We start from the raw sequence: 21,965 nt of genomic DNA, 5'->3' as shown, positions 1-21,965 counted from the left end.
CTGATAAAGCACCCATTCTTTCAAAAACCTGTATTTAACATTTGCTGACAAAAGTGGGATGTTCTCTGAAAATGTGGAGGTAAATGCATTCTCTTCCTTCTTTTATAATACTTTGGCCTGCTTAGAGAATAAATTATTTCAGATTTGAGTGAGTTTTGTCTGTTCTTAATGCAAGAATAAATGCTGAATTGCATCATCTATTAAGGGATAGAAGGAGTTATTATTATTACAATTATTATTATTATTAATACAGCATCTGTATTGTGAAACAGTGTCTCTGGTAGGTGACTGAAGAGTGCTTTAGTCAGTGGATAGAGAATAGAATAATTTATCTGGACAACTGTGAATTCAATCTTTAATTTCTTTTTCTTACAGTCACTTTTGCTTCAGAATTCAGAATTTACCTAGGCGCTCTCTGAGGTGCAGACTGAAAAAATGTTTGATGCAAATGAGTGTTTTGTAAGGCCAGCATTCTGCTTTATCTCAGTTATTACATAAATTCTTCTTTAGCCTTTAAATTCATGATGAATCATTACCTTGTAGTAATGGCAGTGAGAGCATTTTGCAATTTCTTTAAAACAGAGAAGATATTTCTGTCCGTTTTATAGCCTCTGCATTCACAATTGCATAACCACTAAAAGTAGAAAGTGGCCTGGTATGAAGGCAAGAAAGATACTATTATCTTTTTCTTCATTTCTTAGCTTTCTGGTACATGAGTACTGTGGGTTGTGTGTCATATTCCATACTTGAAACTACTCTCCTCTGAGGAATGTCACTATATGTCTCTTTGCCTTTCTCTTTTAACTGAGTGATATTGTCAAATTTTTCTCCTTCAGTGTTGCAAAGATGTTTTTGAATAGCATTGATAAAAATTGTTATTCACTGTGATGTAAATTGGTAAATCTCTGCTAAGTAAAGGATGCTTTAGTAACTAATGCCTTAGGAAATCTTGGTTATCTTTGGAGCAGTGTATCTGGAAATTATGTAGCTAGATAGAAGTGGGCAGAATTTGTATAATTGTATGTGGTTATAAGGAGGTGGTGGCCTAATTTATAAACAGATTGATTTTATTTGCTTTAGGTAAACACATGTAGTGATATTATCCTTATACATGGTGACAATCAAATTCTTTGATTGCTTGTCTTTTAGTGAGTCTTAAAGCATGCAAAATAAATCCTGTAGCTCTACATGTGGTATTTCTAATTAATTTTTTTAATTTTGCTCTTCTCCAACAGGAAGGAACTGGAGACATTTAAAGGTAAATTCTATTTTTTATTTTCTACTTAAATGTTTGTAAGAGTTATGGTAATTTGTGTATTAAGTGAAACTAGGAAGGAACTTTTGCTCTTTTACGTTTGACAGTGTTAATTTTATGTTGACCCAGCAGGCTGTGTATTTTTCATTTTACCTGTTCTTGCTACTGTTTTCTTTGATAGAGTCCCAAGTGTAGGGAGAACACAGATATTTTGTTGTTTTATCTAGGTTTCAGAGATTCCCTTGTCTAATTCAAGCCTTTCCCTTGGTGTTCAATTTTTGTATTTAAGGGCCTTTTCTTCAACTAGTTGATGTTTCTTTCAGCACATATATATTTTTGGCACATGTTGCAGGCTGTTACATATTAGGTTTTTGTCTGGCTGTTTCCTGGGAATTTTTACAGTATTATGCAAATTTAATTTTTGTAGCTCAACTTGTTGGAGACACTCGATGATATATACAAATATTTGTCCAATATATGATGTAATGGCTGGCAACTCTGTCACGTGCTATTTCTTTATCTCTGGTACATAGATGGAAAACAGTACCATTTTCAGTAAATCCTAAACTGGGGCTTACTCTACCTACTGACATTAATGTTTGATCAGCTTGAGGATTGCTATTTTCTCTTCCTTTGGATAGGATGTGACTGTGGGTTTGTGACTAGTATTTAAGAGAATGAAATTGGGTGCATTGACTTATGTCAATCAGTTGTCTCTTGAAATTGAAAGGAGGGCTGGAAATTTCTATCAGCTGCATTCCTTTGCCTTTTCAGTTCATTACTATCTCATCTTTGTGGTGCTACAAAAGGAAAATAACAGTTACAGTAATAGATAAGCAATAGAGATTATGTAAAATGTCACTTTTTCTGTAACTTACCAAACCGACCCTTTTGTTGATTGATTTGACAGCTCTCAACATAGAGCAGCTCAATACAAAACAGACGGTAATGCCAGGCTCCTTCTGATCCAAAGCAAGGCAGCTACTTTGTAGTACCTGGTGCTTGTGAGAACAGTGAATCCTTGTTTTTTGTTTGTATTGATCAAGTGTTTTAAGTGAGTTTCTGGAAGCCAGAAGAGTGGTTTCCAAAGTAATTTTTCTCTAGGTCTCTCTCTGTTGTTTTAAAAGAGACTTTAATGTTATTTGACAGTAAGTATTTTACAAAGACAATTATTTTGATGGAAGAGGAACGTGCTACCTGTGTGTTGACCTTGAAATTTATACCAAACTAAGCAACTGGCTCTGGAATGGATACAGAGGCATATGGATTTCCTGTATTGGTTATGGAAGACTGGTCTTGGTAGCCAAGAGAATGCTAGTTAAGCATAGAGGGATGCATCATGGAAAATGGATATTAAACATCTGTCAGCCTAATTTGTGTGGGTTTTTGTACAGTGAACTGGTGGACAAGCTTGTACCTGACAGAAGAGAAGGGGAGTAATAGCTAAGAAAATTTCAAGAATGGTCTTGTGAAGCAAGTCTGATTCCTTTCTAGAAGATGACAACAAGAAGGTTTAAAATAAACAATAGATTCAGTGTTTTGATTTTGGCAACCGCTTTCACTGTTTTGCCTGACATTTCCCAGGAAATTGGGATTAAACTACTAAAAATCCAGGTGCACAGTTGATTGAAAATACATACTTGGAGGAAATGTTCTTGGGTTTCTGACTCATTAAGTTCTCAGATCTTGGAATTTTTTGTTGTCAACCCAGATTGTGAAGTAGAGGTATTCATTATATTGGCTTCAGTCAGTCTTTTTCTGGCCCTTTGGACCTTACATTATTATCTGGCATATCTTTCATCAGCTGGAAATAGGGAGAGTAGAAGATTCCTAGTTGTGAAGGATTCTTTTCATAATGGCAGATGTTTTAGTTCTCGGACAGCTTTGCCCAATCTTACTCAGGGCTCCTACTTGAGTTTTCTGTTTTGAGCTGCTTCCAGGGCTCACTAGATTTTTGGCAAAAATGATCTGTCACTTGCTTGGCTTTAGTTCCAGTTGATGAAGCACACTGAGACAACTCTGTGGATGTCCATAGGAATCCTGTCACAGAGAAAGGAAAAAGGCAGCAGCAAGGGCAAGCAGTGTGTCTTAGGTTAACAGCCTAACACTGTAATCTAAAAAGCAAAAGAAGCTAGGAAAAGTTGGTTCCAACTGAAACATGTGAAGTAGTTGAGTAGATGGTTCTTTACATTTTAATATTGCAAGTATAGGTTACATCCTCAACTAATTTATCTTTTCATAACTGTCTAGAGTGAAATGTCTTCCTCAGTATCCTGTTCATGAAATACCCAGTGCAGGGTCTATAAAGAAAAACTGTTTAAAATATCTTCCTATACACTTGCATCTTTTAATGCATTTGCACTTGAAATCATTGTACATCAAAATCTGTTCCAATGGAAAAAGCTGAAATGCCATTTTTTTATAATAGTAACTTGTTATTTGTGAATTTGAATACCATATGCTAAAAAGTAATAGCTTCCAGGATATCAGGATGGTAAATGTCTTGCATAAAAATATCTTCCATAAAGATACAAGATCACTTTATCTGAATATGCAGGAATTAAAGTAGCACAAAAAAATTCCTTCAATATGTTTGTTAGAAGGGTTAAAAGAGAGTTGTATGCGCTTTTTTCAGTGTCCAGATGCAACTCTCATGTTCACCAGTGATGAGTATTTATGCCTTGCTCAGGATAGAAAGTAAGTTTTACTGGAGTTAAGAAACTGAATGGTCTAGTCTGAGATTCAGATTAGCTCAGCACTAGAAACTTGAATGCTGTGATGCATCCCATCAATTGCACTGTGAATACAGAAAAAAATGCAAATTTTATGTTGGCACTGACCCTGACAGTGCAGGTGTGACTCACAAGGCTGCTGAGTGGCTTCACAGACCTCTCAGATCTGTTTTAAAACTTTACTTCCCTGGAGTTTTGTGGATGTGTAAATACAAATAGGTATACAGGTGTAGTCTGTAGTAAATTTCTGAAATATTCAAATGTCTGTAACCTTAAAAACATTTAAAGTGCCCTTATATATACACCTAGTATTTATTTATTTTAATATCAAAGCAAAATCTACACAACCAGGAAATGGAATCATTCCTGGTTTTATTTACAACTTCCCTCTGTGTGTGCCAAGGTACAAAGTGGTAATTCATTGATCTTTTAAGTATATTTTTTGAAGATAGCAGGAGTCACCCAGAAAGGGCCCTAACAAGGAATGTATATATGCCAGTTTGCAGCATTGAGAAGTGTTTAGAATCCACTAACTCTCTTGCTCATTGATGTTGGTACATTTAAGGAGCATAAGAATAAATAAGAATGTAATACTACTTTAAGAAATTATGAATTATTTTTGTACTTGTCAATGTTTTAGAATTTGCTTCTGCCATTTTCATAAAATTTGTTTCTGCCATTTTCATGTTGGTATTGGAGATTGTACTCTATTTCATTGTAAGGAATAGGTTTCACTCTTCTTCCTTATTTTTACAGAGCCTGACATTCTACTTTGTTGTTTGCTGCACCCACAGTGTGCAGGGGCAGGACAAACCTTTCCAGTCTCTCTTCTTTCAACCACAAGGGTTTTCTATTACAGAGTAATTGAAATTGATTATTATTTAATAATCTGTGGTGCTGAGAAAGTGAAGGTTAGAAGCTTTCCTTTTTTTTTTTGTTTTAAACATCTCTCTCTGAAGTAGGCAGGGAATGAGTGTGTGATAGCTTTGTCAACACTGCTGCAGCGCTGCCATTTGTGTACGTGAAGTATGGGGACAGAACATCTCAAAGGTTGTCCAGTTCCTCATCGTTTTTTGGTACTTTATCTTACAGAGGTCTTTGCTATAAAAGATTTTATGAATTGGAAAACATTGGTGTGCCATATGGACTGGCCTGCAAGTTTCTTTCTTGCTTGCACTAATTTCAGTCTTGAGAGAACTGCTTGTAGGAACAGGCTTATGCTCTGTGCTGTCCTGTCTTGGTTGACACTCATAAAGATGCAAAAAAAAAAAAAGTGTTCTGTTCTGAATCTTGGCAATTTCTTGCAATAGTAGAGTTTAGTTTACTTGATATTTATGTGTGGTTTTGATTTTAGTACTTGATGGGTTGTGCTCTTGCATCGTTTAGGAAGGTATCATTTTCATTTTGCAGCTGAGAGACTGGAAATTTGATAGTACATATGTGGTTATTTGTTCCTGATACTTGAAACCTAGTGCATTTAGGCCTGCACTGAGATTTCAAATCATTCCATCATCCTTCTAGGCACATAGTACCATTTTTAAATTTTTTTTTTTTTTTGAGTTAACATTTCTTTAGTTCCAGAACAGCCAGGATTGTGTAGTAAATAGTTACAGAATACTGATAATCTCATTAGAAGATGGAAGAGTGGAGCAGATAATGGGGTAGGTAATCAGCAGTGAGACAGTAGGGGAAAAAAAATAAAAGTTTTGAAAGTAGTAGAATTGCAGAGTGGTAAAAACATATGTTGTTGAGTTTACTTCTAATTTATCCAAATAGGAGCTATATACTTGATAGATTTCAAAATTGTTTGTAAAAGGCCCTTTTAATAAAAAGTTCAGGATGCAATGTTTTGAGTTCTTTTCTGGAAAGAGAACTAAAGCACTAGAGGCTGTTTGGAGATCAGCAACACAGCACTTTTGGACAATGAAAGGTGGCAGCAACTTTGCAAGGGCAAATACACACGTGGCTTTGGCTACTGAGTCATGCATATTTCTAAGCTTTAGCAGGATTAGTTTGATTCAAGCTCAGGGAAACAGGTCATATGACCATTTTCAGCACTTTTGTTTACAGTACAACAAAATATGTTTTCAACCTTTTGAATCAGAGGTCTCTCCCAAACAAGGCCTTTTAAGTTTTAAGAGCTTTATCAAAATATTCCTTGAGAAACTGACCTGTGAAGTAAAGAGGTGTTTTTTCTTGCTTTTGCCTTCAAGGTTAAGTCATTAGGTCATATTTGATATGCAGATTTTTTTGGCATCCCTATTCATGCATCTAATGTGCTGCTGTTGAAATTGCAGTTTTCCAGTCCTTTTATCAGGAGCTTAAAGATGTTTATATCCAAACTTTAATTTCTGGACTTTCACTGTTCCCTCTTTCTAAGAGCACACAATATTTGGAGCAGTCTGTTGACTCCATCTCTTTGTTTGCCATTTTTTTGAAATCTACTGAGTTTAACAAATAATATGTCAAACTGATTTTTTTTTTTCAACCAGTCTATGGATCCTCTTTATTGTGCTGTGTTCTGATGGCTGTCAAAATAAAACTCCTTTTTCCTGCTCTTCATATTGCCTTCCAGATGCATGAGTAATATGCAGTGGAGGTCTTTACAGCTCGTGGTTGACAAAGCTAAATTCAGTGACGTAGCTGCTCTTGAAGTTGAGCTGTCATTTTGAGCACATAATCCTGTATGTTTCTTCTGAGCCAAGAGTAAGGTGACATTGTGGTAGAAGTTAATTCCAGCCACATGGAGTTCAATTACTTGTGGTCCAAAATTTCAATATTTAAACCTTGTAGCATAGACAACTCTTGCTTTGTCATACCAGAGAACAGTTAGGAAATAATTTCTTAATTCTTTTGTAATAAAGCTAAAATGGAATTAAAATTTCAGATTTATATTCTGATATGAGGGGTTTTCCTCATAATTTTGCTATGAGCTGAAAATGCCCTGATAGATTTCTAGTTAGTACTGTGTTTTACTAGCTTCTTTCCTATCTAGGCTATGGAAGGAGGGCCTTGCAACTTTGGATGCTCTGTGTTGTTTGTGGCAAGAACTGACCAAGACTCTTATATATGATAACCATTCTCTAGGGATCAGAAAGATCTGAGTCTTGGGCACTTCTGGTCAAACCTTGAGTGAAAGGCAAATAAGTTAATTATTTAAGTCCTCCATTTTAATGTAATAGGATGAAACAGATGAAGGAGGAAACAATATTCTGAATTGTCCTTATAGCTACCTTGCTTTTGATTTTACGTTTTTATGCTTTCAGGTTTGCAGACTCCTGCATCTGTTTAACATTTTTACAGTTTCTAGGTCTGTATCTATCTTTTTGTGTCTTCTATTTTTGCTCCTTTTTTGCTTTCCTTGAAATGGTATGGCCTTAAAATCAAACCTTTTTAAAAACAGCGATTTTGTTTTAAAATCCTTTTAAACAGAGGAATTTAAGGGTTCAGTCTTGGTCTTTCACTGTTTTCAGTCCTTCCCAGGAAATAATTGAATCTTTATACATCTGGACAGATATTACCAACACTGAAATGTATGTTTGAGCTTTCAAATATACATTTCTGTAGCCCACAGGTGGATGGTGATGAGTTGTATGCATCTGATTTTGTTTGGCTGAGTTTTCAAACTTAGTGGCATACTTTGAGAACTTGTCCTGTCTATGAATGCATACCCAGGAACAGTGAAAGTTTTCAGTTTTCTGGGATAATGCACAAAAGCAATTGCTTGCTTCTTGCTGACCCTCTGAACATGACTTTGTTCTCAGTTGGCAACACAAATTGAGCATGAGGTATAATTGAAAATGTATTAGCTGCCTTTGCCAAGGCAGCAAAACATTTGCTGGATTAAGACTGGGAATGAAGCAAACTACAATGGATAATATCTTTTGTGCGCATTTATTTTGCAGATGACTGGAAAGAAATTTATCTAATATGTTAATAAGCGTCAAGTCTTCAGAACAGATAATATTTTCTATACAAGAAATAGAATTTACATTTCAATGGAAGAGGAAAAAAGGGGATATTTGGCATATTTCAACTGTAGAAACAAAATTATCTACAATTCTACCTTTGATTGCTACATCAGAAAGCCCATTTCCACTGTGCTTTGCCCAAAGGAGGCTGCATTGTGAACTAACTCAATATAATGGTTTGGGCTGAAAGGGACCTTAAAGATCATCTGTTTCCAACCCCTCTGCCATGGCTGGGGTGCCACTCACTAGACCAGGTTGCTTAGAGCCCCATCCAACCTGGCCTTGAACACTTCCAGGGATGATGCATCCACAACCTCTCTGGCCAACCTGTGCCAGTACCTCACCAGCAACTGAGTAAAGAATTTCTTCCTGACATCTAATCTAAACCTGCACTCTTTCATTTCAAATCCATTGCCCCTTGTCCTGTCACTGTCTCCCTCACCCTCCTTTTTATAAGTACCCTTAAGGCCACAGTGAGGTCTCTCTGAAGTCATCTTTTCTCCAGACTTAAAAACCCCAGCTCTTAATAATTTGATATGATGAGGAATTATTTCCTTTTGTTCATTTTTTATTAGTTTTCAACTGGTGAGGTGAAAACAGGGCTATTTTTGTTAGTGTCAATACAGCCTTAGTTGGATTGTAGTGGTAGAATGGCATTCATTACTAAGGTGGTTATATATTGGAAAAAGGCCTGAATTTTCAAAGCTGTAAACAGGGAGTAGGGTTTCTAAAGGAAGTTTCAAAAGGCTCCTATAGAGAGACCAGATTATTTATGGGCAAACTACATAGTCAGATTTTCTTGGAATAAATAGTGTGTGCTGTTGTAACTTGGCCTATCAAAGATAAGTTTTGGTTTTGTCACTTTTACCCTGAACCACTTCTAGTTTAATGCTTTAAATGCCTTTTTATTTATTTATTTTTATTTTTTTGTTTGTTGTGTGTTTGGCTGTAATGTTAATTTTTACATTGCAGATTCAATAATGCAGTTTGTAGCCTCCATGCTCAGCTAGATTTCAGGATTTTGCATGATGGCTGTCACCTGAAAGCACTGTTCAGACAATGAATTAGCATAACCCACAGAGTGCTGACGTTACTGATACTTCTGCAACCTTGTGTTTATCAGGGGTTTTTTAATGCTAATTCTGACTGGGTGAGAGTGAAGAGCAGGAACCTTCCTTTCTATTAAATTCTGCTTCATCTACATATATTTTTAGAGAATCTTGTGGGTTTTATTTCGTGAGACACCCATATGCCCTCTCATCTTGTCTTTGCATTGCATTTTGAGGGGGCTGGTTTATCTTCCCAACAAATTTTAATAATTTTGCATTTTACGTAGTTCTCCCTTTTTTTCCCTGATTCCTATCTCTTTGTAATCTAGTATTGCACTAAGTCAAAAGCCCTTTCAGAGGTCAGATGTATCACAACAAATTTGGCATCACTGCAGCTTAAGGATAAGATGCCTCATGGGTGTATAGGTGCAGGTCCTGTTGGCTGTGGTGGAAGTTTTACTCTGTGCTGGAATCAGCCTTGCAGAATCCTGGTTTTGTGAGGAGTGGAGGAGGCCAGGGTGACAACAGGGATTTTCTTCAACCATTGCCAGGGTGAATAGCAAACTGTGTAGATAATAGGAAACAATTTCATGGGAACATAAGTCCTGTCATACTCTGTTTACGTAGAACAGAAAATATTTTAAGGTGTAATATTTTAATTGTATCTAATGCTTAAATGACTGATGTGGAAAAAAATAGAAGTCAGTTCTGTCTGCAGCTCTAACTTGAATTCATCCTTTAATTACTGAAGTCCAGACTGAAGCGGGATTATCTCACGATTATTATTATTCTTTTAATCTTTCTCATAGATGTTTTTGGTGTTATTTTCACCAGTTAAACCCAAGTTTTGTAGGCCAAACATTCTGGGTATTTTTACTTTTAATGATGTCGATTGGAGAAGTATTTGTAATATAATAGCTTTTTGTCCCTACTCTGTATTTTGATAATTGTCATAGAGAAGGTTTGCTAAATGTGATCTTTTTAATAAAAAGAAAGAAATTGCTATGGCTGTCCTGGTTTCTGGCATCACTGTGCACCCTCCTAAACTAAAAAGGCAATGTGTGCCAGGGTTCCCAATTCTGAGGAATGCCTTACAGTTTTTGAACATAAATGCACTGTTGTGTAACTGCAGCATCAGCAGAGCCAGAGATTCTCAGTCATATGCTGTTGCTATTTTTTTTTTTTTTCCAGTTTTTGATGAAAATGTAGCCTGGATATATAATACAGAAAATTCAGTTTTCAGTGGAGAATACTGTTCTAATTTATTTGAAAATCACATCCAAGGCTTTTAATATTTTATGTGTGAAGTAAGAATAGTATGTAATCTGGTTTGTGGGGTATCTGAGCTAAGCCATGTTAAGGAAAGGCGCTTTAAGGGGTGAGTCTTGTGAACAGTGCCTAATTAAAAAAAGAACTCAGAGCCCTTGTGTACCTTTCCCCTTGCTTCCGAATCATTTGCAGACGCTCCCAGCTTTCTGCCAAGTAAACACATGCTGGAGCTGCGTGTCATCAGATTAGATCCCGCTGGGAAGATTTCAGTCTCCGCAGCACCCCTTGGTTCAGCAGCGTGTGGTATCTTCCCAAATACATGCCTGCATTTCTGGTGGAGCCCAGCTGCTGGGAGCTTGTGCTCAGGTTCTGGGGAGGCGCTGAGTTGAAGTATCCATGTGTGTGCAGCTGCATCTGCGTGCGAGCGGCCCAAAGGAAACTGCCCGTCGCGGTACCACTGCTTTGAAACAGCAGCCTTCTGGCAAAGGTCTTTGTTCTGCATCAGTGAAGATGCACATCGCTGGGGCTGCTTGGTAACTGGAGCTTTCACTTGACCAGTGCTGGGTTTCCTTTTACTTGCTTATTTCTTACTGCCATGTCATCTCCGGGAGGCACTGAGAATACTCAGAAGAATTCACGTAGGTGGAACTTTATTATCATCATTGTTATTTGTCACCTTAACTTGCCAAGCTAATGTAAAATGCAAAATGAAATTAAATTTAGCCTAATTAATTTCTTCCGTTACCACCATTGCCTGATTTGCAAAGGGTGTGCTGTAAATGACAGGTTAATTATCAACTTGATTTTGCAAATTGGAAAGAAATCGTGACTTAATGTCTATTTTTTCCGGGCTTTTGTTTATTGCTTTGCTTTTGTCTGTTGCTTTGCATTATTGGCAAGGTAATATTAATCAGAATTAGTAAAAGAATGCAAATACGCAGATATCTTGTTAACTAAAATTCAAGCAGGCGTGTCTAAGGGTGGGGTGACACCAGATGAGAGGAGACAGAGAATTATTATCTGAAGATAAAACCAAGAAAAAAAAAATAAAGCAGTGAATGTTAGCAGAGATATTCATGCTACTTTCCTTTAGATAAATAAAACAAATGTTAAAGGTATATTTTAAATGAAGCAGCTAATGCTATTTACATCCATACAAAGCCCCCTTTATCATATGAAACAATGTTCTTAATCATGCAGCCAATAACATTTCTATGCTGTTAATTTGTAAGTAATGGTGTTTAGAACTGTGCACTAATTGAAGCAGAAATAAAATGTAGATTTCTACTCTGATTCTTTTTATATTCTTTTACATAACCACTGAAGAGTTTTTTTTTCTGTTACCATTCACGTGGATTTTTTTCTGTGGTTATCCAGAGCCAAAAGATAAAGAGTAAAAGGAACTATTTGCTATTTTAATAACCTGTTGGAGCATGCCTTTATCAAGGCTCTACCTATGAGTTGTAATTTTGACCACTAAAGTTGATATTTGCATTGAATAATTATTTAAAGTTGAAAATTTTGTTTTAAGCAATTCATCTGATATGGGAGAACTCTTTACATTTGTGTTGATTAAAAATACTTAATTTGTAAATATACTTGTTTTCCATAAGTCTAGCCAGATCAGGTTATTGCTTACTTAAAGATAGCAAAATTTATCCTCAGTTCTGCTAAATGTGGTGTGACCACTGTGCACTCAAAATTGTGTAGTCTTGCAAGCAGTATATGTATCTATATCTATATACATACACTGCTGGTATAATCCATTTTGTATTCTTAACTACTTGGTGCATATTGGCAAAAGTTGTCCCTCTTTACTTGGTCTTGTTTACTTGTTCTTTGTTCTTGCAGTGAAAGTAAGGGCACAGCGGGGCACAGCTGAAAATATTTATTTTTTTCCTTCTTTACCATCATATCTTGGACAGTAGAACAGCTTTTTTGTGTGTGGAGTGGGGGCCAACCTTGGAATTATATAAAGACTAGAATATGAGATTGGAGAATAATTTGAAATGTAATCCTTAGCAATATTACTCCAAGTACTTCTGGGAAGAGGTAGCAGAAAGTAGAAGCCTTAGTATGAACATTAATATTGGAAAGGTTAGCACCTCTATGGTAACCAGGATTATTCTAATTTTTTTTATGTTTTCATCTCTAGCTTTGTGACAGAAAAAAAGGTAATACAAGACATATTTTTTGATAACCTCTTTGCTCACCACCTATGTAGAATGCGGTTAATGACAGGTTAAAAAATACTCATATACCTACTTTTAAACTTTCTAACAAGACCAGCTGTAGTATTTTTTGGGATGCTGAAAGACCAAATGCTGTAGGCTCTTGCTGCCTGTGACTTTATCATGGTGCAAATGAATTTTTGGACAGTGTTATAATGACAGAATTCTTTCTTTTGGCATGCTGCTTCTAGTTTATGTTAGAAATGTAACTGTAAATGCAGACATTTCATCAGTTTGATTTGTAACTAAATAAATGTACAGCAATAGAGTATACACTTTTTGTGTTTCTCCACATGATGCCGTTTCTTTCTGTAGTGGTACTCTAAATATGATGCTATTCTGGTTCTTACAGATTTCAAAAACAGTAGAATTGTTTTAAAAGCTGCAGCAGAAATCATTTATTCCTTCCTTATAGCATGTTCTTACATAAATCTGAGCCCCGCCTTTCCCAGCAGTGTGTCATCAAACTACTTGTTCTGCTCAGATTCTAATGATGTGTGTGGATGGCTGAGGTGTGCATGTGAGCATGTAGGAATTCTGAATGCTTCTCTACTCCTTTCAGTAAATGGAACAAAAATGTGGATATTTTGGTTGACTCTATAGCCCATTTTATTTGAGTTATGTCATGTGAAATTGTATCAAGGCACTGGAGCTGAAACTGTACAAACATAAGTCTTTGGTATTGTAGCTTGTGTGGTGTCCTTTTTTGGGTTGTATCTGCTTTTGTGGGTGAAAGATTGTGTAATAAAAATAGGTATTTAAAATGTGAGCTATTTTTAAAAATCAGCAACACATTTTTATATGTACATAATATTTCTAGATTGCATATTTCTAACAGAGTGTGTGAGTTAAAGCCAAAAGAGGTTAAGAGGCAGTTTTGACTTACACAATGTTTCATTTTTAATCACTTGGGTTACTCTGTGGATTAGGGTGAAATAAGAATCTTGTGGAGATGTCACTCAGCTCTTTTTTCCTTTTACATAGAAGGCAGCTAGTGCTATTTTGATGTTGCATAAATGACACTTGATCAAAACGTAGTTGGCTGTGTCTTATTTTAAATCAAATGGGAATGGTGCCGTTTATAGGAATAGGTTTCTGTCTTAATTAGATGATTATGTAATCACTCCAGACCTTGCACACCAGCATTTCCATTGGCTCAGGAGGGTTTTCCCTTGGTCATCATAATCTTAAATCCTTATAGATTTATTCTCTCTGGTTATTGAGCATTAAAGTGGAAGCCCATGCCTTGAGGTGAAGACACACTGAACACCACACAATTTATTTTCAGTTCCCTTGTACCTTTGCAAGGGTAGGAAATGAAACTGATGGTACTTGATAGGCTCAGGGTTTGCAGGTCACCAGTGATGTGGGAATTGCCATTTTGCTGACACAATGTCCTAAGCCTTTATTTTAAAGATTTACCTTTATTTTAAAGAGCACCATTGTCGTTGTGGTTACTCTCAGGCGCAGCACGGTTCCTGTCCTTTGATGGAGAGCAAGGGTTCTCAAGGAGGGCCTGTGGCTTCAGCTTCTGTCTCCAGAAAACTGTGTGGCTGATAGAAATCTATCCACATTATGGGTTTGGGTGATGTAGATGTTTTTTCCCTTTTTGCTTGTTGGTACATATTTAGAGGGTTGTGCTGCCAGTCAATTAGTGTCTGGTTCTTCTTACAATTGAGCATGTTTCTGATGCAGAGCTCTAGGAAAGCTGACAGAATAGAAAGCCAAGTCCTTGATTTTCAGCACATTTGGGAAGCCATAAATGGGTGTGAATATGTCCACTAGTTGCAGGGTGGAAGTCTGGCAGAGGTACATCTGGCTGTCTTTCTCATGCATGCTCTGTCCCTGTGTAGAGTTCAGGGTGCTTCTACCAATGAAGTTTTCTCCTGCATACTAGTGATTATTCAGTCTAATAAAACCCCATGGAGTAAAAACTAATTTGGTATGTGAAGGAGTTGTGGACTAACTCTAGAACAGAAGAGAAAACAGAAAAGATTTTATCTAGCACAGATAAAAATAATAAATAGCAAACCAAAAAGTTTGGCAAGTGACAGGTTATTGAGTGAGAATGATTTAGGAGGAAAACAATCTCAGTTATGAAGTCTCTTTTGAGAAATGAACTATTAGGATTAATTCAACTGTGAACAGGGTAAATAAGATTCAGGGATGGATCAATCATGAGATTTCCAGTGGACAGCTGCAAATGAGGTGTTAGAGAAACAATTGAGTTATAAGAAGAGAGCTTATTTCACAAGATGCTAGGAGAGCTTGGCTTGCTTGATAGAACAGGGGACATGGAGACTTCTACATGTAAACATATTGAAGGAGTTAGCATCAGGAAAAAGAAAAATTCCTGAAAGGCCAGGGTGCGTTGGACTGGGGGGAGCAGGGGAGGTTGTTTTGTAGTAATTAGTATGCCTCCAGCTAATTGTTAATTGTATAAACTGTTCTAGTATTAATTTAGCAAAGAGGCTTTCTTAAATCCAATAGGCATGAAAATACTGTCTGCCTATGTTGTGATGCTGCTCACTTTTTTATTTTGGCATCAGTTGCTTTCTGCCCTACCCTAGTTGCCAAGTTACTGGGAAAGAGGAACGCAGGAGCTTCAACCAACATGTTTGGAGTGCTGTGTCCAGTCTGGCCTCCTCAGTACAAGAGAGACCAGCAGCTCCTGGAGAGGGTCCAGTGGATGGTTGCAAGGATAATTAGAGGTCTGGAGCATCTCTTATGAGGAGAGACTGAGGGAGCCGGGCCTGTTTAGTCTGGAGAAGAGAAGACTGAGAAGGGATCTCATTAAAGCATACAAATATCTCAGAGGCAGGTGCCAAGAGGATGGTGCCAAACTCTTTTCAGTGGTGCCCAGTGACAGGATGAGGAGCAATGGCCATAAACTGAAACACAGGAATTCCAGCTCAACATGAGGAAGAACTTTGACGGTGGCAGAGCACTGGAACAGGCTGACCAGGGAGGTTTTGAATGTCTCCAGGGAGGGAGACTCCACAACCTCCTGGATGTGTTCTGCATCACCTGCTCTAGGTGACCCTGCCTTGGCAAGGGATTGGACTGTATGATCTCCAGAGGTCCCTTCCAACCCCAACCATTCTGTGATTCTACTGAAGTCTGTTGGGCAAAAAATCTATTGGTTTTCTGATTTTTGTAATCTGCTGCTCTTCTGTCTGCAGAGGGTGAAGAATTAATAGCTCTGTGGTATAAATTTAGTCATCGATGACTAACCTGAAACTTTGTTATATAAATGTCAATTTTGCCATATTCTGCTAATTGGATCCATGTTCCACTGATGTCCTCACTTATCATTCTTAGTTGCTATTTTGATATAGAAGGCAGTGTGGCATCTGTCTTGCTGGCAAAGGCTCCTGTAAAGAATTCTGTATAAAGCCAAAAAATTGTATGGAACCATTAACTTTGCTTAAAAGGGCAAGTCTGAGAAAAGAGTGGAGAAGGTTTTTGATTTTATCATTGCCTGAAGACTTAACCACATCTTGAACACCAATAAAATTGAGATTTCTTCACAGAAGATAGAAGCTCAAATACCACTAACTAACGTTAAAAGTGAGCTGATCTCAGATTTAGTCTGGTCATTTCAGTGATGAACATGCATACCTTTTCATGTTCTAAGCATAGAGGACAGGATAAAATGTTATACAAATGGGCTTTTCTTCATTTTTCTTTAAACTTCAGTTTAAAAACATCACTGTTTGTTAGGATTGTCTATTTGCCATGGACAAAAATACACTGGTTCACCCTTGTTTTTCAATTCCATATTTTCTGGCTTATGTTTTACTAAGCTCTGGGGAAAGTATTAGGTAATTTGTGAAAGCATGAAGTTACTGTACAATGTAGCATTTTTTTAGAAGTGCCTTCCTTTTCTCTTTAAGTACAAGTTGCTGACTCCCCTCTGCATTTGTAAATGGAGCATTAGTGGCCATCAGTGTGATCTCTTATGTCATGACCTAAAAAGTAAATTTGAAAAGCTGCATTTCCTCCCTTCTGGAGTCCTGGATGATTGCCAGAACTTTGCATTAAAACCCACAAGCAGTGGTACTAGGACAGTTTTTGCCTTAAAAGATAGGTGGAGTTACACGTGGATCACCGCGCCAGCATCTCTGGCAGGATGGAGACAGATTTGCTCTGACAATATAATGCGCTTTGCAAGCTTCTATTTTAAGAATTCTTTGTGCTATGACTTTTTTAAGTCTATATTGGGCAAGTGTTTTATTTCTCTTAAGAGTCTCACACTTCTGGAGGCTCCAAGTTCATACAGACACTGTTAAATTCTGCGAGTCAAAAAGTGTGTGTACCTAGAGAAGTATTTTTCAGAGTACTTCTGATCATAACTCTTCCATGTTTTATAGTTGAGCTACTTCATAGTGTTCTTTTGCCCTGTTATGTCTTGGGTAGATGCAATCCAGTCTGTGAAGTACCTGAGAACTGATTTCCTACAGGACTTTCATCACTCCACAAATAAGTGGAGTGATCTCCAAAGTCATGATTTCCTCATTCATCCTCAGGTGGGTGAAGCAGGGACAGTGCAGGTGCCAATGGCACATCCTTGTGCTCAGCACACCTTGGATCTGACCTCCAGATCTCTTCTTGAATGGGTAGGTAGCTCAGTTTCTGGGCTCTGACAGTTATTCTGCTAGCACTGAAACACAGATATCATTTGTAATGGCTGGGTAGCTGAGTGGTTTGTATTTTGGGAGGCAGGGAAGCAGTGGTATTAATTTGCTGTGTCAGTTTATATAACCTTGGTGACTCAGTGGATGCACATTATGCTTCCAGTACTGCTGATTTAACTAGTTGGCTGCTGCCTTGCTCTCAAACCTGTCAGGTCTGTTCCTATAGGTTAATAAAAGTGAAGGGTGAAATATGGTTGACTGTTTTGAACTTTTAAAGAATATTTAAAAAGAAGTTAATGTGTTTTGTAAATGAGACTTTGAAATGGGGTCTTTCCAAATAGAAAATCATCATATGTGACCTATATTATTATAGGCTGCCTTACTGTAAATTTATGGTCTTCACTTTAACTTGCAGGTTTAAGAATAACATTTCTTGTTTTATTTCCTATATACATGCTTATAAAATAAAATCTCTTCCAGTCTTTTTTATTATGTTTTTTCCCTAGGCTGAGTATCCTCATTCAGTTTGCTATTTAGAAAGCATTAGGCAGGTGTTAGGAAAAGCAGGCCATCAGACTTTATTAGCTATTGATGTGATTACTGTTTTCACTTTTAAAAATGGATTATAATAGCAGTATGCAAGTATATAATGTCTGACCTATTTTGAATAGTAAATGGAAACTGCTCCTTGCAAGCTTCTTCATCAAAATGCAATTTATTTTAGCCCTTTAATACTTCATATGTTCGTATATGAAATTATTTGTACTGCATTGGATACAATGCATTTGTATTTAGCCTAGAGAAAAAGAGGCTTGGGGGGACCTTATTGCTCCCCACAACTGCATGGAAGAAGGTTGTGGTGAGGTGGGAGTCAGTTTCTACTGCCAGGTAACAAGTGACAAGAGAAAAGAAAATGGCCTCAAGTTGTACCAGGGGAGGTTTAAATTGGATGTTAGGAAAAGTTTCTTTATGGAAAGGGTTGTCAGACATTGAAACAGACTGCCCAGGGAAGTGGTTGAGTCATCTTCCACATGTTTGTGAATGCATCCCTGGGAGCACTCAAAAACATGGATATGGCACTTCAGGGCTTGGTTTAGCGGTGAGCATGGTGGTGGTGCTGGGTTGATGGTTGGACTTGAGGATCGTAGAGGTCTTTTCCAACCTTAACAATTCTATGATTCTGTATTTATTAGTCTTATTTCAAAAATACAGTATTGATGTATTATCAAGTATCAGTGCTTTATTTTCTTCCTTCTTGACCAAGATTTTAGGCTTGTTATGGTTAGATCTGCCTCTGATGCAACCACTGTTTGATGTATATAGAAACACAAGTATTGCCAAGGGAGCTTGCTTAATAGATAAGGCAGAGATGAAAAATAATTTAGAATGAATAATATCAGCAAGGATGTTTCAAAATAGGAGGCTTTTAAACCAAATGTCTACAGTTTTATAGAGCATGAAATTATAATAATGATGTTACTTTGATTCCTTATGCATGCTTCAGTTCTCATTAGCCTTGGATAGTCACTGTTAGAACAGATTTAATAGTTTAAAAGAGAACAATAGGTTGAAGTTCAGTGCTTGCTGACCACTTTGGTATAGCATTCATTCCATCCCAGAGAGAAAATGTGTTCCAAAGGAACAGGAATGTTCTTGGTTCATTCTCACCCCCATCTGAAACTTTGTTTATAATTTCAGGTATGTTTAGGAACTGATGTTGAGGTGATTTGCCAGATGCTGTTCCTGGTGTGTTTTTCCCTGTCTTGAAAGACCTCACAGTCTTTGTTTGTCATATTCCACTGGTTTTGTTGTTACCCAAGCCCCTGGACAGATTAGATGGTTTCAGTGTTAGTCTTGTGAGGAGTTTTTTCTTTAAATTCTCTTCACTTATCCCACTTTGTCCATCTCATTTGTGTTTTAAAAGGTATTCCAAAGTCTCTGGGCATTAAATGTTCAGACCCTCTGACATTGTTTGTAACCCACTTCCATTAAGCTTTATCTTAAAAAATAAATTTTGGTCTGTGTGAACGAAATTTTCCCTGCATGAAGCCTGTGAAATCACATGTGGTGTCATCTATTGTAATCTACAGCAGCAGTGAAGAGATGAGAAATATTCTGCCTAAAGCAGTTGAAAGCTTAGGTCATAAAATTCGTGATTTTATTTATGTGTTAGTAACGAATAAAAACACTTTTGGTTGCTTTAAAAGGAGGCAGCAAATCTCTTTTGCCGTGAAAGTTGGGCGCTGTTGGGGCTGACAAAGCAGATGTAGGATGACAGAAAGAAAGAGAAGGAAACAGGGCAGATATAATGGTGGCCTGAAGGCAGTGGTTTTTTCTCACTGTCATGCCAAATGTGTTGTGAACAAATAATTCATATTTAATAAAGGTCATATTGTATTCTAATGATACCCTCCTCTAAAATTAGTTGGTGTTCAGATTTCAAGCACCACATTATTCCAGCTTACATGTGAAAGAGACAAAATAGGACGCTGAGTAGGATCAGTACACTTCTGCTTATAGTTTATCTTAATGCTTCAAAAATCAGCATTTTTAAATCCTGTTTTGGAATCACTATTCAGTAGGGGCTCTTTGAATTGGCCCAGGTATGGGCGGCTATATCTGTTGTAGAGACTGAATGTGTGATTTTTGTTGCTATAGAGAATGATACCTAGTAGAGAGGTGCTGTTTAGAGAAAGAGAGTGAGAGTTAGGAAATTTAACTTTTTCAGAGATCAGCTGCATGTTTGCCCTGTGGAGAAAATATGCATGCATTTTGTGAGGTTTATGGTACTTGTGACTAATTAGTGCTAAATTATTCTGAAGAACAAGATCAAAAATTAGGTTAGGAAGGCCTTATACATATTCAGTTAAGGAAAATATTATAAATTAGGTGTTCTGTATTTTTAGCAGACCTGAAGGTGAATGTTCTTAAGGTGCTTACAAATGGCAGAAGTTGATTGATACAGATGTTGGGGAAATTAATTCCTCATTTTATACTGTGCTGCAGCATAGCCACAAGTCAGGGCTTGCTGTCCCAAGGTGCAGCAGGAGACATTGTGTGGCATCCCTGTGCTGGAAGGAAAGAAGGTGGGGGGAGGAAAAGCTGAGAGAGAGATTTCATACAGCTGTGTATATTGAAAAGAATAATCTCACAGGAAGTGTATTTTACAGGTTTCACAGTCCTAATTACACTGACTTCCCTCTTCAGTCATCCCCCTTCTTTTTTCCCTTCCCCCTTGTAAGTGCTTTTATCAGCTTCCTGAATTTCTGCTTTTTATTCACTCCTCACTGTCACTTTGATGTCTGTGCATCCTTTGGGTGGATTTTCTTTGTTTGCTCAAATAAGATACTGTATCCTAGGTGTCATCTGTCAGGTCGTTTTCACTGTAGGCATAGGGTTTAGTCGCTGATGGTCACAAAGCAGGATGTGCTTCCTCACTCAAACCCAATTGTTCCTGCAGCCTCTTGGGATTTTTTTCTGTCAGAGTAGCTTCAGTAGAGTCAGTTTTATTGTACTGGCTTTTTGTTTGTGGTGGTTTTTTTGTTTAAAAGAGGCAAAGCCTTCTTTGCCTCTTTTAAATGTCTTCCTTCCAGTTAGTATTGTTTTTTTCTCCCCACAACTTGTTTAATCTCTACCAGGCTGAAGAAATCCAGGGCGAAGGATCATATCTCATTTGTTACCTCTTTTGAACAATCTGTCAGTTGCCCTTCTCCTCTCCCTCTGCCCCACTGTCATTTCTCTTCCTTTGTATCTCCTTTCCTTTCATATTTCTTGTGTTTAATGCTCCACTGAAGCATCAGTAAGATCACCCACCTGCTCCACCCTCTCCCTTGCTGCATGGGTGTCTCTCTTTTAGTTGCATATATTCATTGAGGTGTTGGGTCAAGCAACCGAGAGACCTAGGAATTTTTTGTCCTGTTTTAGTGGTAACAATTCCTCCCAATGAAAAGCAGGTGAAAAACTGAACATCAAATAAGACAAAAGTCTTAGCTATTAATTGCGCTCTTCCTTTGAGGGTTCAGGTGACCTGGTTAGTTATGTTAACCAGTGGACAGCTTGTCTAGATGTATTTAATGCTAATAAATTACTCTGATTATTTCCATTAGTCCATTAACTTCTATGTATTATTTATTTAAAATAATCTATTAATCTAATGATGTTACGATCTTAGATAAGGCACACGTGACAAAAGACCTGCTAGTTTTTGTGCTACCTTTAAACCAGCCTACTCCAGTACTTGAAATATTAATGATGTGATTCTTTAAATCAGTTTGATTTGAATAGCAAATTTTGTAATCAATTTATCTGTTACTGCAAGCTACACCAAAATAAGCGAGTTTAAAATTACACTGTTGATTTGTGCCTAGTGCTGCCATTAATGAATTTATGACTAAACAGCAAAAAAGTTTTGAGTGAACATGGTTGCAGTTAAAACTTGTATGAGAGGAAAAATCTGAAAGCTGCTGGTATGTTGAGACCTGGTTGGTTCCCTTCTTATTAGTATCAAGTGTTGGCTAGCACATGAAATCCTGGGAGATCTAGATCATTCCTCAGGGTGGAACAAAAGAAGAAGGTGAAGGCAGCCATGCACTTTCCTGTTGTGGTTTACAAACTGTGAAGAAGGAAGGGTTTTGGTTTTCTTCCTGTGTGCCCCATGTTGTATGGTTTGCTCCTCAAGGTTTGCCCTTAAATCCTTTAGGAAGCAAACAGATATGTCAAAGTTGCAGAAACTGTTCTGAATTGGCAGTAAAAATATGGAAGGGCTTTGGCTGTAGATAAAGATGACCTTTAGTCTACCTTCAGTGTTGCAAGTTTGAACAC

General features: G+C 37.3%; 1 protein-coding gene across 2 annotated transcripts in view; it reads left to right on the top strand.

Annotated features, from left to right (window-relative positions):
* DTNBP1 (dystrobrevin binding protein 1) overlaps positions 1-21,965 on the top strand; it is a 63,870-nt gene that overhangs the window by 26,624 nt on the left and 15,281 nt on the right. For both annotated transcript variants that reach the window (XR_013182842.1, XM_054645227.2), the window contains exon 7: positions 1,236-1,258. Coding sequence is in view for 1 of the 2 variants with exons in the window: in XM_054645227.2 (XP_054501202.1) it covers positions 1,236-1,258 (23 nt within the window). In the remaining variant the exon portion in view is untranslated. The remainder of the gene's footprint in view (positions 1-1,235; positions 1,259-21,965) is intronic.

This window comes from Agelaius phoeniceus, chromosome 1, assembly GCF_051311805.1.
Source record: "Agelaius phoeniceus isolate bAgePho1 chromosome 1, bAgePho1.hap1, whole genome shotgun sequence".
NCBI classification, from domain to species: Eukaryota; Metazoa; Chordata; class Aves; order Passeriformes; family Icteridae; genus Agelaius; species Agelaius phoeniceus.
This window is presented reverse-complemented; position numbering and strand designations above follow the sequence as displayed.